The sequence below is a fragment of the Periplaneta americana genome, chromosome 8 (genome assembly GCF_040183065.1).
Source record: "Periplaneta americana isolate PAMFEO1 chromosome 8, P.americana_PAMFEO1_priV1, whole genome shotgun sequence".
In the NCBI taxonomy this organism is placed as follows: Eukaryota; Metazoa; Arthropoda; class Insecta; order Blattodea; family Blattidae; genus Periplaneta; species Periplaneta americana.
Genome location: NC_091124.1, coordinates 77684173 through 77701229, shown reverse-complemented (window position 1 = coordinate 77701229; position 17057 = coordinate 77684173). Strand labels below are relative to the sequence as shown.

At 33.4% G+C, this 17057-nt stretch overlaps 1 protein-coding gene across 1 annotated transcript in view; it reads left to right on the top strand.

The window, feature by feature from the left end:
- Positions 1–2499: 2499 nt before the first annotated feature.
- The window catches only part of LOC138704313 (odorant receptor 42a-like), a 31331-nt gene continuing 16773 nt past the window's right edge, over positions 2500–17057 (top strand). Inside the window, exons 1-2 of the mRNA XM_069832175.1 lie at positions 2500–2595; positions 11278–11382. Of these exons, the coding sequence (XP_069688276.1) occupies positions 2518–2595; positions 11278–11382 (183 nt within the window). The 5' untranslated portion in view covers positions 2500–2517. The remainder of the gene's footprint in view (positions 2596–11277; positions 11383–17057) is intronic.

The following is a 17057-nucleotide window of genomic DNA, read 5'->3' as shown; positions in this document are numbered from 1 at the left end:
TATATTCATTCCTTATTGTTTAAAACGGAGCCCGTTTTACTTATTTCGAATCCTCGTAAAACAGATCTGTGCAATGTAACTCCTGCGCTACTCGTCTCGAAAGTTTGAATTCGGACTTCGCATGATTATTGTTCGCATATCATCCAGTTTTTTTTGTCAATGTTCTCTTTGCATATATTCATTCCTTATTGTTTAAAACGGAGCCCGTTTTACTTATTTCGAATCCTCGTAAAATAGATCGGTGTAATGTAATTCCTGCGCTACTCGTCTCGAAAGTTTGAATTCGGATTTCGCATGATTAATGTTCGCATATTATTCAGGTTTTTTGTCAAGGTTCTCTTTGCATATTGTCTTTCCTTATTGTTTAAAACGGAACCCGTTTAACATGTTTCGAATCCTCGTAAAACAGATCGGTGCAAAGTAAATCCTGCGCTACCCAGCTTGAAAATATCAATTCGGATTTCGCAGGTATAATATTCTCATATCGTCTATATTTTCTGTCAGACTTCTCTTTGCATATTGTCTTTTCTTATTGTTTAAAACGAAGCCTGTTTTACTTATTTGGAATCCTCGTAAAACAGATCGGTGCAATGTAATTCCTGTGCTAATCATCTTCAAAATTTGAATTCGGACTTCGCATTAATAATGTTCGCTTATCGTCTAGTTCTTTTTTTGTCAGGATTCTCTTTGTATATTGTCCTTCCTTATTGTTTAATAAAGAATCCATTTTATGTCACTTTTAAACAAATAGAGAAGACATTGCTTGCATTAGACAGTCTGTTAGCGTCCGGAATACCTAGCCGAAATTTTAGTGGTGAATATGTTGAAAAATAGCTCAACAGTTGCTGTACCTGTTCCAATAAATTCTACCATTGAAATTATGTTTTCTTTTTATAAACGGCCTCAGGGAAACTTATTTTTACGGCCCCCATAATTTCGCTCGGGTGACCAAAATTTGTAGAAGTACTTGTTTTGACATTATTAACATGGTGGAAGATAAAAACAACTTTTTATCTGCCCTCATGAGGATATTTGCTTGTAAGCTGTCGGCGTAACGTACGCGGTAATGCGTTTGTTTGCTGGTCTTGTGCTGCGATCGGGCGTGTGTCCAATAACCGCTTGGATTTACTACTTGGTTGGAATTTTTCAGAGGCTTTCCGGATCTATAAAGTGAACGTTAAATAATAATATGGCGAATCCTGATACTTATCACGACAAATTCCATATCGCCATTATATTATCACTGTAGCTACTTTGGACAGGATGACGCCATCACGACATTTTCAACTGAGGCGAGCAGTGGATTAAAAAATTTATTTTCATAAAAGTGTTGATTCTATACATCATTTCATACTAGGAACTAATAACTGAAACATGGAAATTAATGATATGAATAAATATATGTAATTGATAGGATCCCTTGTCGAGTTTTGATAACTATTACACTTAGGCCTACTACGTGATACTAATTTTGATCAATAAAACGGAACGAAGTGTTTCAGTCAATCATGTTTGCTTATCCTACAATTTTTATCACCTCCCTATCATTTGGTTTTTATCACCTCCCTAGCATTTGTTTGTTTTTGTCACCGTCCAGCATTTGTTTCTTTGTTTGTCAACATTGTGCTTTCAATAATTTTGCCTTTTAAAATGATTCACGTTTATTTCATCTTCCATAATTAAAAATGTTGTCATTTATCTTGTTTATATTATTTAGGTTATGTTATAGCTTCTGCTGTATGGGATTAGGGATAGTCACGTATCAGAGTCTGTTGGTATATATTGATAATTGAAGTGGAATGTAACTGTTTTAATAAAAATGAAACTGAATCAAAAAAGTCTTGTTGACTAGTAATCTCCATAGAGTTAAAAGAAGATTGGCTACTGCCATCTAGCGGAATATTTGTAATGATGAAATGGTACAATAATACAGTTTTGAGACAATTTAGTGTTTTAGTAATTCAATTACTATTGTGCTGTATTATAGTATTTTATTTCTTTTGATATTTATATAACTTACTTTCTTCTAAGCGTGTATTAGTCAATTAAGTCCCATTCCAGTTTTGATTTTCTCTAGATAAATCAAAATCTCTAGTGAGATTACTGTAAATAGATTAGAGAAGTGAACATGAGTTGAAGGGTTCAGAGCCATAGTGGGCCAAGCGCCTTTAATTAAGAACGGAGAAAGCAAGGGTTAAAGTTAAGTGAATACCATAGTTTAATGAAGATTGACATATCATTTAGTTTTAATTTGTATACTTTATATTAATTTCTATATGTTTCCATTGAATTATGGTGATGACTTTATTTTAAACCTTGTTTTCTGTGGTTTTAGTAAATGGCGCTTGACCTACTATGGTTCTGAACCCTTCAATTCTGATCTGAAATACGATTCTTGCATGATTATAGTGTATAGGTCTACCTTAATAATAAGCTATAACATAGAATTTGTTTCCAATATTTCATTACAATTAACAAGTATCTTTTTATTTCAGTTATATACACACACTGCAAGATATGCTGAGTGTAATGCTGTTTGGAGTTTTCTTCATTTTTCTGCTTACCTCATGTTCGGCAAGTTTTTCCGCAGTAATGGTAAAGTACCAATTTAGTGTTTTATCGTTACAATTAGGGTTTCATATTTGTCGCTGCTTTGCTTTATTTAACAACTTCTTCCATTATGTCCGATTTTCCCACTCTCCATCTTCTAATTCTCTAGTCATCACACATAGACTCATCAACCTCATCCATAAATTATCTTCTTGATCGTCCTCTTTTCCTCTACATCAATTGACATTTCTTCATTCGCGAGTCAATCCCTTAGCACATAAGCAGGGTAAGGGGCAAGGAATGATCTTCTTCTTGGTCGTTCTCTTTTCCTCTATATCAATGGTAGCCATTTCTTCATTCGTGGGTCAACCCCTTAGCACATAAGCAGAGTAAGGGGCAAGGAATGATCTTCTTCTTGGTCGTTCTCTTTTCCTCTATATCAATGGTAGCCATTTCTTCATTCGTGGTCAACCCCTTAGCACATAAGCAGGGTAGAGGGGTAAGGAATGATCTTCTCTCCTCTTAGTATTTAGTATTTATTTAACCTGTTAGAGATAAGGCCATCAGGCCTTCTCTGCCCTCTACCAGGGGATTACAACTATAATATGGAGAATAAAATTACAAGTAATATAAATTTACAATTACAATAAAAATTAAAGTACGAAAAGATTACCTGATTAATGAAAGCTAGACAATTTATCATAGAAGTTAAGAACAAAGAATATTTTTGTATTTACTGAATTACAAATTAAACCTAGAATAACAAAATTCTATAGTGATGAAATTACCGGATATTGAAATTTATTGTGATAGATTAAGAGTACTATTTACAAGAAACTATGTCTGAACAAGTCTCAATTACTGTCCAAGTGCCTAGTTGGCCAATTAAAATCCACTACATGTAGCTTGACTCCTAGTTTTAATTAGTTAATTACATATCCAACCTAACATTTAAATTGTGTATAAAATAACAGAAAAGGAAATAATCAAATCATAGAAAACTGAAAAAGAAGTGAACAAATATAGCCTATTATATTGACATAAACTTAACTCAACTTTTCTTTAGTTTGGGTGTGTTCAATATTCGTCTCTGCTCACGGAAAAACTTGCAATAATGTAGGTGTTTCGTTACTTCTCTTATATTTCCCCCTTTCCATCTTCCCCGTTACTGTATTTTACCGGCGGTATTTCATATGACATAATCTTTGCCGACCATTGCTCTATACATGGGACCCCAGTAGTCACCCTATTCATTGATCGGTTTCCGTGTGATAATCTCACGTTGTTATACCAAAGTAATCTCTTTTCTTTGTATACAAGAAAAGCATCTTTATCTGCTTGCATTTTCCTTTGTATTTCCTCATTCCTCACTTTGGCCATACTTTTTTGCAAACCATTCCAATAACCCTTTTCTGTCCATTGTGGCCTATTTTTCCTAATTTATTTCTCCCAAAACATAAGATTTTCAACATTTCAATTTTCCAAACTATTTTTCCCAAAGCATGTTCTCCTTAAATTTACATGTATGATATTTTCTAAACACAAGACCAGTAATCTTTTCAGTCTGATGAATCACGCCTGTAGCATATACAGTGAGTAAAAAATGTCCCCGTACAACCTACCAATTTATTCTCTTTTACATAATGACTTATACAAAAGTAAAACAAAAACATGCTGTTCCGTTTCTACAGATTATCCTGATTTATACTAACGGAATTACATACAATAGTTTGAAAAATAAACAAACAAACTTGTAAATTACATTAAATGAAACTGAAAACCAAAAACATAATAAAACAAAAGTCTCCGTACACTACAGTTTATATGCATTCAAATCACCAACCACTCTTCATTCAGCGATCAGTTGGACCTCCTTTTGTTTTTATTGCATCCCTCATGCCTTTAAGGCATTGTTTGTACTAGTCATCTTGTTTTCTCTGGCTCAATGTTGCCCCATTCGTTTAGAATTTTTCCTTCAATTGTTGCTTGCTTCTTATCTTGTGTTTTTTCAGCCTTCGTTCCATTTCATCTCATACATGTTCTATGGGGATCATGTCGGGAGATTGAGGAGGGGTATAGAGCTGTTTTTTGTATTGTACAATAACCAGAGCTTTATATTTGAGGTAGAGTCATTGTCTTGATGAAAGATAAATGTCTCACTGATGTTGAGTTTTTCAGCATTATCGTGTAGGTTTTCCTTCAGAATGTTCAAATATTGTACCCAGTTCCGTCCACAAAAAACAAATTTCCCAAATCTGCAGCACTCATGCAGCCCCAAACAAAAACACTAGCCTACCTTCTCCATGTTTTACAGTAGAGCACAAATTCTTGCTCTGTAATTGTTCACTTGGCTTTCTCCATACCATTGCCCTACCATCCGAATCACTGAAGATTATGACTGAATTCCAGAAGTCCTGCGGTTTGTTAGCATGCTCCTTTGCGAAAGCCAATCCCTTCTGTTTGTTGACGTTGCTCACATAGGGCTTCTTTCGGACAACTCAGCTGTGGTAACTTTCGTCTTTTATGACTTTTCTTATAGGCTGAGATACCACCTTTACCCCATAATCTTCTTTAACCATGGCCGTCAATCCCTGTGCAATTATCTTTGGATTTTCTCTGAGGGATCTCAATACTGCCCGTCTATTGTTGGATTCCAGTTTCTTGGATCGTTCTGATCGACACCCTACTAACCAGTTATTTCGTGTCATTGTACCTTTCAGACACATATTGTACAGAAGAGGGTTTTTTTTTTTTACATTTTTTGCTATTTTTTATCGACTGTCCCTCCTTTCTCAACTTAATTTAACTCTCTATTTGGTATTGGTATTTCCATTGTAGTCACACGTTTTGCTGCGTCTTACCTTACTACAGTCACAGGCAACTCTATACTGACCCTGTAGCTTTCTGAACAAAAACAAACACAGGTTTTCTAACACCAGTGCTGTCCGTACGGAGACTTTATGTACTCTCCTTTAGTTTTGAGTTGTGTTGTGTTTACAATAAAATCTACAGAGGTAACTGCGCTGTTTTCTGTAGGTATTAACCGAAAACAGAGTATATTTTACGAAATAATAAAATTTATTTTTTTTTGCTATATATTTAATCAGATTTTTTCACAAATGTTTATATGCGAGCTTGGTGTACGGAGATATTTTTTACTGACTGTACATATAAATTCTGGAACGTGTTGTAACTCACAACCGGGAAATTGTTCACGAAACTCTCCTGTAACGACCCCTGCAGATTCATACTTAATGAATTTATAAGACATAAAAATGCGCTGTTCTACAGTACATTCAAAAGAAAAGTTGTTAATCATAACAAGAATATTGTCGGACCATGGGATCTATGCCCCTTCAGCGCTGTCGTCGTTCTTGGAAAAGTTAACGCCTCTACTCACCCCATTCCACCCGTTTCTCTCCCACTACGTCAAACAGCAGGCCACGAAACTTGCCAAATAGGGATGTTGCCAAACTTCCGTCAAACAGTGTCATGTCTCTTGAATATTGCTTCTAATAATGTAAGGTTAATTATTACTTATTCATAATTTAATTTAAGTACGTCTAATGATGCTGATTGACTTATGCAAAATGCTATTATTTGCTTAATAACATTTCTTTCACCACTCCGTGCTACAGTATTCATGTTGAATTGACAACACTGGACTCCAAGTGCAAATAAACTGTCCCGCAAGAAGGCTCAAAATTGTGTGTAGTGGGGGAGAGAAAGAGAGAGGGATAGAAAGAGAGAAATAGGAATACAGGGAGAGAAATGAATTGCCGAGGCTGAAAAGGAATTAAGGTTCAGTTCGCATATCTTACGGGGGCACAGATCCGATGGTCGGACTATACAAGCAAGCGATATGAAGACGATTGTAAAATGATGAAAGTCAAAAACTGCTTCCTGGCCGAAAACAGATCCTGCTAAAATATCAGGACAATAAATACCGTGGAGTCACTTCGTTGTTCATAAATGGGGTTAAAAACTATTAGCCAATCAAAGGTCATTTAATACATTTGTACGTACTATGTACTACGTTATTGGTATTGTGTGTCCGACCTTACCTTGGCGATGCAATCACTGCCAAGCAACGAACTCAAACAGAGGGCGGGCCGTAAGCAACAGGGTGAGTACAAACACTAGGCCTATTTACTGCTTTAATACTATGTACAGTTGTGGCAAAAAAACTGGACCGACCCTTGTAGCCGATACAAAAAATCCTGTGCTGTGCATTGTGTCAAACTGTGGTAATTTCAATATGGATAATGAAGGCAGAGGTATGTACTGCTATTTAATGTAAAAATACGCAGTAATCTTTGCCGAATAGAGGTAGAAATATAATATTGATACCAGATGAAAATAAAACTCTCAAAGTTTTTTTGTCTGTGAGTTTAAGGCACTGAAGGAAACAAAAGACGGTAAGAATCGAACAACTGCAATAAATTTCATTGTTACAATTAATTATACAAGATGGATGTTTTGTAATTAGCAAAATTTGAATCTGTGACTCTGAAATCAGCCACAAGTGTTGGTCTGGTTTTTTTATTTTGCCACTACTGTACAGTATTACTGAGGATGATGTACTTGTCTTTAAGCATTGGAGGAACCATGCAGCAAATTTCTTACATGTTTCAACTTAATTTTTTGTCTGAGTAAATATATTACGAAAGGGTATCAGTCTAAATCACTTGAAACATATATTTTTGTCGTTAATGTTGAAACATTTTTTTTTTAATTTAGAAGAGTTACTTCCATAATTATTTACTCTCATATTTGTATACGTTATTAAAAATTCTTCTCCTAATAGTTGTATGTATGTATGTATGTATGTATGTATGTATGTATGTATGTATGTATGTATGTATGTATGTATGTATGTATGTATGTATGTATGTATGTATGTATGTATGTATGTATGTATGTATTATGTATGTATGTATGTATGTAAGTATGTATGTATGTATGTATGTATGTATGTATGTATATGTATGTATAATTATTTAGATGCTAAAATAATTCTCATACAGAGACATCATTTTATTCTTACTTCTATTTTTATTATACCTACGTTTTTGAATGTAATTCACTCCCACCCCTTCTACTAATGAAGTTCAACCGTCCTCCACACAGATCCAAGACCGCATATCTTAGTAAACATTACGTTCCAAAAAAATGTTCGCGTTTTCCAGTGACGAAAGAGCTTTCAATATTACATCATTTTCCATTTATTTACGTCGCATCCCGTTTTCCCTAACCTGCTTCTATTCGCCTCTCTGTAAATGCTAGTGGCTGGGCTGTCTTAGTTCTTTTCTGAGAACATTAATTTATGTTAGGAATTGGACATCCACGTAATATTATACCCATACAATTGCTTAAAATAACTTAAATAAAAGGATCTCGTTAAGTAATTAACTCTCACGTGATTTCCTCCCATTCTACGACGCTGCGACGTAACCACTAGGACGGACAGTAGATAGCATGTCCGAGTGATTTTATCTTTTGGGATCGGGGAGAAGTGAAGACTGAATTTACAGTACGTAAGGTCTCTTTTATAGAGTAGGTACAGAATTATTTCAACGTGAGTTACTGATACGAAGTACGAACTTGGTAATTGGAATTACGTACAATAGTCTATAGAGCGATAATATGCACATTAGAACTGAAGCCTATATCTAAATGATCGGCCACCATTTTCAAAAATGTGTTTAAATATCCATATTATGATTAGTTTTCAATTTAACTTCATCCCATATAGTGTACGCTAATATGTTGTGGACAGTATAATATACACTGCATTATGAATACGTCGGCATGGAAAGCTCAGTTCGTGAGTAAAAACACTCATTGTTAATACTGTACTGTATTTTGATGAAAGATAGAATTTATAAAACAATTATATTACCGGTTGTTTTTTATGGTTGTGAAACTTGGACTCTCAATTTGAGAGAGAAACAGAGATTAAGGGTGTTTGAGAATAAGGTTCTTAGGAAAATATTTGGGACTAAGAGGGATGAAGTTACAGGAGAATGGAGAAAGTTTTACAACGCAGAGCTGCACGCATTGTATACTTCACCTGACATAATTAGGAACATAAAATCCAGACGTTTGAGATGGGCAGGATATGTAGCACGTATGGGCGATTCCAGAAATGCATATAGAGTGTTAGTTGGGAGGCCGGAGGGAAAAAGACCTTTGGGGAGGTGGGAAGATAATATTAAAATGGATTTGAAGGAGGTGGGATATGATGGTAGAGACTGGATTAGTCTTGCTCAGGATAGGGACCAATGGCGGGCTTATGTGAAGGCGGCAATAAACCTCCGGGTTCCTTAAAAGCCAGTAAGTAAGTAAGTAAACACTGTATTTTATTTAAACAAAAACCTAATGAAAATTATCAAACTCAAAATCGCGATATTCCCTAGTTTACGTAAATGGATGAACTACTTTTCTTCCCTCCTTCACCTAGTAAAGTGATATGTTTGTATATTACGCCAGTATCATTGAACTCCAGTCGTGGAAGGGGGTAGCAAACGGTGTTTCCGGTCCTTAATCTTTGATCCAAAGATATAGCCAGGTTAATAGTAGCAATGTTAGTAAAAATTAAATGATGTCCCCGTGTCAGTCTGTATTATCACGCATAGATAAGTGAAAATGAATTTGTTTCTTCTACTTTACTGTCACCTTTGATGTCAACGTCGAGCATGAGCAAAGCGATCGCCTTCTCAGTAACGTATTGAGTGGTGTTCCTGTAGTGGGAGGAGTCAGCTAGCTTTCCAAATTAGAAGTTTCCATAACAGAAGATTTCAATGGAGAGACTCCACTGTACTTACTGATTCGTTATAAAAATGAACAATCAGTGGCACCCGGTTTTCGTACAAGCCATCCGAGAAGAGATTCAGAATCGGGACCCAAAAACCACGTCAGCGAGGATTTGAATCAGAGTACAGACAGCACATAATTCGATTAATGTAATGAGTTTTTTTCGGAGGTTTTGTGTTTTAGACCTTCAATTAGCGTTGTATTCTGATTAACATTTCGAGCACATTGCGTGCGCTTTTTTTTTTTCCTGTGCCGAGTAAAGTCTAGACCAGACCTGCAGAACTGTAGCTCCTGAGAGCGACTGCTTGCTACCCCTTATTACCCCACCCACCTTTTCTACCAGTGCGGTCATGACATTCTAGTTGCGCTCGGCTGCATCAAGATTAATTCTCGCGGCGGCAGGTATACAATACGCTATCAAGAATTACAAATGAACAGATAATAAAATCCTTAGGAACATGTCTTTAGAAAGTAAGAGAAAAATGAATGAGGGAAATAAATAAGTTAAAAGATATGTAAAATAAAGTTTAAAATGTATTTGTGCATAAAATATAAGACGTTCTACCTATGTGTATATCGTCCTATTACTAGTAAAGGCGATTAAGTAAAGTACACTTTTTGAGCAAATTAAGTTAGACTAGTCTTTCCGTGCTCTGCATTCTACTAAAATGAAATAAGTCCGAAATGTTCCATGCAGGCAACAAACCAATTAGCTACTTTATTTGAAGAATTTATTGTGATTTTTCGTGCATTAATAAAAATTTTTAATTCCTGCTTTTACAAAATTTGCATTACTGGTCTTAACTGGTTTTACTAGTAATTGTACGTTGATAAGCGAGTGATAGCTGTATGACCGGATGTAAATGCTGTCATTCAACATTGTAACGCACTCCAGCTAAATAAATAAGTAAAAAATAAATAAATGAATAAATAAATAAATGAATGAATAAATAAATAAATAAATAAATAAATAAATAAATAAATAAATAAATAAATAAATAAATAAATAAATAAATAAATAAATAAATAAATAAATAAATAAATAAATAAATACGTGTACAGCCGTTTAAAGAGAACTGGAACATGGCAAAATCTAAACCCGTGAAGAAATACTACTTCCAAAGGAAATGGGAATATGATTATTTTGTTGTTGAAGACGAAAGAATTGCTCGTTTACTTTGTCCCAATTAATTTATTTCTTCTCGTCATTTCAATATTAAACCACATTTCAACAAAGCCCTTATTAAAAATTATGGAATGTACAAACTTTCGGGTAAGTTCATTATTACGAATTGTATATTGATTATTTATTTATATACTGTTAAATTAAGGACGTCACTCGTTGTGTTCATTTTGAATTGAAATTAATAGTCACTTTCAAGCTTCATTACTTAAATGCTATAAATTTATATTTCCGTAGTTGATGACAGGAGGAAAGTTTTCGAAAATCTAATTAGGTTAGGTGCAAAGAAATCTCAAAGAAACTACAGTCAGGAAATCTAGCATAATTGTAAACCTTGAAACGAGATAACGCATTATAAATACAATGAATTTACAATATTTTTTAAAAATTACATGCCACTACTGATGGATTTTTGCTCAGGCAGAGAATGTAAATGACTCTACGCGGAAGCCGATCATCCACAATAGAAGTGGAGTGAGGCTGACGTCATATTTCCCCTACTTACGGGTCCTGCAGGCCTGGTCTAGACTATTACGCTGTCGCTTGCCGAGAGCAGCCTGCGGGAACTTCGTCGGCAATCCCAAGATTCGTACTGTGTTAAGCCAATAATACTTTATCTCATTTGACAATGATATTTATGTTAATTACCTTTGAGCTTTACTGAGTGGAAATCAACTACTTCATTTATATTGTATCTGTCCATGTAAATTGCATTCTTATCGTTGCAGAGCCTGGAAGATGTGCCTGACTTTTCACAATGTGTTGCTATTTATATGTTGGTGATAATAGGAACATCTATATTCTGCGGTTTTGGAACCCTATTATCAGAAGAGGTAACACTTTTTCAGATAAATATATCACGTTATTAAATTATAAGAAACACTAAAATTCTTCGGTAACACTTAATATCCCATAAGCAACAGAACTTACCTACTTTATACTGCATTGTATTATTTACATTCCATGGTATCGTACATTGCTTCGCAGCTAGAAAATGTAAATGTCAAAAAATTCTTATTGTACTACAAAGTCTTAATTATAGTCTCAGTCTAGCTAAAATATACTGTATAGACAAGACTTTTACAATACTATACTAGTATAACACAAGGGATTAGTATCGATACTTATTGCACGACGGAGATTTAATATTCATACAGCATTGTTGAATGTAATAAATTCACCTACAGAATAGAAGGCGTGAGAAATGAGGTATTTCTTTAATTTGGCCCTAAATAATCTTATGTTTTGAGTTTGATTTTTCATATCCATAGGGAGGCTATTATAGTACATTATGCAACGAGCCTATAATGATAGTAATTAAGACGCGAGTATGTTTATTTATGAAACGAGCGCAAGCGAGTTTAATAATTTTCATACGAGCGTCTTAATTACCATTATAGGCAAGTTCATACGACTTTTTTATGCTCGACCATATTTCTAACTTGAAATTATTCAGAAGTATTATTTTATTTGTATCTGACTCAAAATCGGAAGTGACCTTGTGCATAGCTCGTGTGAGATGTGCGCAGACGCGAAAGTATCGATTTTTTCCGAGGAACAATAATGTCATTGACCTTGATGTAGAGAATAACATGAACTAATTTTGGTATAACCTGGAAATTGATTTAGAATTGAAAAATGAGATGACAAATTGAATTTATTTGAATATTATTTACAATTAACGCTAATTATTATAGTAACAGAACGTAACCTTCTGTGACAGTATTGGATTTCCAGCCTCCGTGACGTTTTCCTCGTTATCTTTCGATTGCATATCCGAGAATAATCGAAAACCTGAACTGTAATGAATAGGTGTACTTTAATGACATGCATTAAAGTACTGCTACCAGGTGTATAATTACTACATTTCGGCATGGTCGAGCATAAAAAAATATTATTGCCATATAACTCACTCCTTTTTCATAGCACGATAGATTTGCCGATGGAGTATGAAAGTCATTTTTACGAGTTTTTATGATATGCATTGTTCAAGTTCTCACGATTACATGCGAGGAATTATTTGAATTTTGAAAATCTTATAAATATTATTGATTATATTAATTTGCAACATTCTCTCTCTTCATGTAAGATTCTGCACTTCCCGACATCTGTACAATAATAGTAAAATTGTTAATCACCTCTTTTAAAAACCAATAATTAAAATTAAATAAGATTTTTGCCAATCTCTGACCAGCGCGATCGTCCAATATCTTCAAGTTGCTGGACTTCTAAAATTAACAAGGTTATATTTAAAATATTTTAGGTTTATCTCACTTGATTATATGAAACTATATTAGGCATAATCAAGGATTCATTAAATATTATACATCATCATAATCTATATTTTTCTCAGTGTAATGTAAAGTGGTATATAATAATATTTGTAACAATATTAATTGAATATGAATATAAAAACCATCCTTTAATTACATTATTCTGAATTTTATAATAATTTATTAAATTTCAGAACTCCTGAGGGCATCGATATAAAATTCACTGCTGTCAAATTTTAATTTATGTAGCCTGTATTATATATACATATTTATTGCTATTCAAAAAACTGAAATATTAAATTTTAATATCAAATTCATATATTTCATCATAATTTCTGGTAGTAATGTCCACACTAACCAAGAGAATTGTTGTTACTTTCATAGAAAACATGATACACATAAATAACTTACCACCAAAATTCAATAAATTCTGTTACATTAAGGATAATTTTTGTTTACTAGTCGAATTAGCAGTATGAATAATAGTGTAATGCTCACGAACTTGTATTATCTCAATTAGATTTTGTGTCTCCGAATAAAGGTATGGGATAACCATCGTGATATTAACATTTCTTAGATTCTCACATTCTTCCAAATTATAGGGTAGAATGATAGTGGCTTATTAAAATTTATGAATAATTGTGGTATATTTTTTACATACTTAGGAAGGCACCTCGTTGCCAAATACATCACAGTGAGAAGGCATACATTGAAAACTAAGATTTTTGTTGATATGCTGGATGATGTAGAAAGACTTATGAATATAATATCTTCATTCCTTTCCTATAACATTTTAGAAGCAACAGCATGTAGCCTATTACGCAAATCTTTAATTAAAAGCACAATTCGTCACACATTAACTATCGGTCAGAAATCGCACATGTCACATAAATTAAATTCGTGATAGAATTGCGATTAGCTACGTGACTAACTAAAGTCACTTTTCTTTAAATATCGCTACGGTTTCTATTGTTTTAAAACTTTTAAGTGAATAGTTTCCTCTCACCTATAAATTTAGCGTGGAATATTTTAAGCATGGACAGGAAATATTTATTTATTTATTTATTTACTTATTTATTTTTCTATATTTACCGATTTATTTATTGATTTATAAATGTAATTATTGATTTATTTAGATATTTATTGATTTATCGATTTATTGAAATATTTATTGATTTATCGATCGATCGATTTATTTATTTATTTATTTACATATTTATTTACTTATTTATTCGAGTTAAGGCCATGAGGCCTTCTCTTCCAAACTACCAGAAGTGAAATACACAAAGAAATAATTACAAAAATAGTAATATTAATAGTCATACTTAAATATAAACATCATTTTCATGCACATTAGCAAGCTTACATATAATGAAATATCGACTAAACATGATACATAATTACGTGATTTACATTTCATATCTTAATCCTACTTTATGATAGGCCTAAATGACAATTTATACAAACACAAAAATAAAATATAAAAATCGGCTAACGCTCACAAATCAATTCCATGTAAATGTATGCAATTCTTAATTCTTAATTTAAATTGATTAACCGTTCGACAATCCCTGACATGAAGAGGTAAGGAGTTCCATATGCGACAAACTGACACGGTGAAAGAGGATGAATAGAAAGAGGTACGGTGACGAGGAATGGCTGATGTTGAATCCGTAACGTTGTAAGATACTGAAATAAGATTCACTAAGAGAAATAAAAATGAAAAACAAAATTAACCCATCCGAGACATATGTATAATAAACACGGAATCCAAATAATTGCAAATCTACGCTTAGAGTGTAACTCCAATATTTCCCATGATGTAAGTTCAGAACCATCAATTCATTCAAACCAACTTATAGAATGGAGTGAAGTTCAGATAAACAGTGTATTTTTTATTAGGTTATTTTACGACGCTTTATCAACATCTCAGGTTATTTAGCGTCTGAATGAGATGAAGGTGATAATGCCTGTGAAATGAGTCCGGAATCCAGCACCGAAAATTACCCAGTATTTGCTCATATTGGGTTGAGGGAAAACCCAGGAAAAAAACTCAACCAGGTAACTTGCCCCGACCGGGAATCGAACCCGGGCCACCTGGTTTCGCGGCCAGACGCGCTAACCGTTACTCCACAGGTGTGAACATAAACAGTGTACAGAAACATGAAAGAGAAGGGTCGGACATACAAAAGAACCTATCACTTCCATAAAATAAATTAATTGCATGCTACGACTAGTGAAGGAAATGTTAACTAAAAAAAAACATACCACCAGACCGAAGGAGCATTGAAGTACAGCGGTATGAATTAAACAAAGCAGAAAGAAATAATTTACATGCGTTTGATAGCACATAATCTCTCAGGAACCATGCTTTACTATTTATATTAGACTATTTTTTTTACAAACCGAATTCATGTACTTCAGTTGAGAAAATAATGTGTATATGACGAATTGATTGTAATTAATAAAATAGAATACATCTGTTTATTGATTGATTGCTCACAGAGTGAAAGGTATGGCAAATATTCAGCATGTGAACAAAATTCTTGGTGACGAACAAGTGTGACGAATAATTTATAGTATGACCAGTATTTTTTTTGCAAAATGAAGATGTCCAATTTTATTCTCACTGTAATCAACAGAACCGTGGTCAGTTTTCCTAGAATAATTTTGAATCAAATTATATAGCTATACTTCATAGAAACACACGAATATAAATGTTAGTTAATCAAAAGGCAAAGAAGATTGCTTCCCAAATGTAGTTGTTTTTCTCATATGGGTTCGTTGAATCTAAATGTAGATTTTAGATTTAGATTTAGATTTATTTATTTAACCTGGTAGAGATAAGGCCGTCAGGCCTTCTCTGCCCCTCTACCAGGGGGTTTTCCCTCAACCCAATATGAGCAAATACTGGGTAACTTTCGGTGCTGGATTCCGGACTCATTTCACAGGCATTATCACCTTCATCTCATTCAGACGCTAAATAACCTGAGATGTTGATAAAGCGTCGTAAAATAACCTAATAAAAAATACACTGTTTATCTGAACTTCACTCCATTCTATAGGTTGGTTTGAATGAATTGATGGTTCTGAACTTACATCATGGGAAATATTGGAGTTACACTCTAAGCGTAGATTTGCAATTATTTGGATTCCGTGTTTATTATACATATGTCTCGGATGGGTTAATTTTGTTTTTCATTTTTATTTCTCTTAGTGAATCTTATTTCAGTATCTTACAACGTTACGGATTCAACATCAGCCATTCCTCGTCACCGTACCTCTTTCTATTCATCCTCTTTCACCGTGTCAGTTTGTCGCATATGGAACTCCTTACCTCTTCATGTCAGGGATTGTCGAACGGTTAATCAATTTAAATTAAGAATTAAGAATTGCATACATTTACATGGAATTGATTTGTGAGCGTTAGCCGATTTTTATATTTTATTTTTGTGTTTGTATAAATTGTCATTTAGGCCTATCATAAAGTAGGATTAAGATATGAAATGTAAATCACGTAATTATGTATCATGTTTAGTCGATATTTCATTATATGTAAGCTTGCTAATGTGCATGAAAATGATGTTTATATTTAAGTATGACTATTAATATTACTATTTTTGTAATTATTTCTTTGTGTATTTCACTTCTGGTAGTTTGGAAGAGAAGGCCTCATGGCCTTAACTCGAATAAATAAGTAAATAAATATGTAAATAAATAAATAAATAAATCGATCGATCGATAAATCAATAAATATTTCAATAAATCGATAAATCAATAAATATCTAAATAAATCAATAATTACATTTATAAATCAATAAATAAATCGGTAAATATAGAAAAATAAATAAGTAAATAAATAAATAAATAAATATTTCCTGTCCATGCTTAAAATATTCCACGCTAAATTTATAGGTGAGAGGAAACTATTCACTTAAAAGTTTTAAAACAATAGAAACCGTAGCGATATTTAAAGAAAAGTGACTTTAGTTAGTCACGTAGCTAATCGCAATTCTATCACGAATTTAATTTATGTGACATGTGCGATTTCTGACCGATAGTTAATGTGTGACGAATTGTGCTTTTAATTAAAGATTTGCGTAATAGGCTACATGCTGTTGCTTCTAAAATGTTATAGGAAAGGAATGAAGATATTATATTCATAAGTCTTTCTACATCATCCAGCATATCAACAAAAATCTTAGTTTTCAATGTATGCCTTCTCACTGTGATGT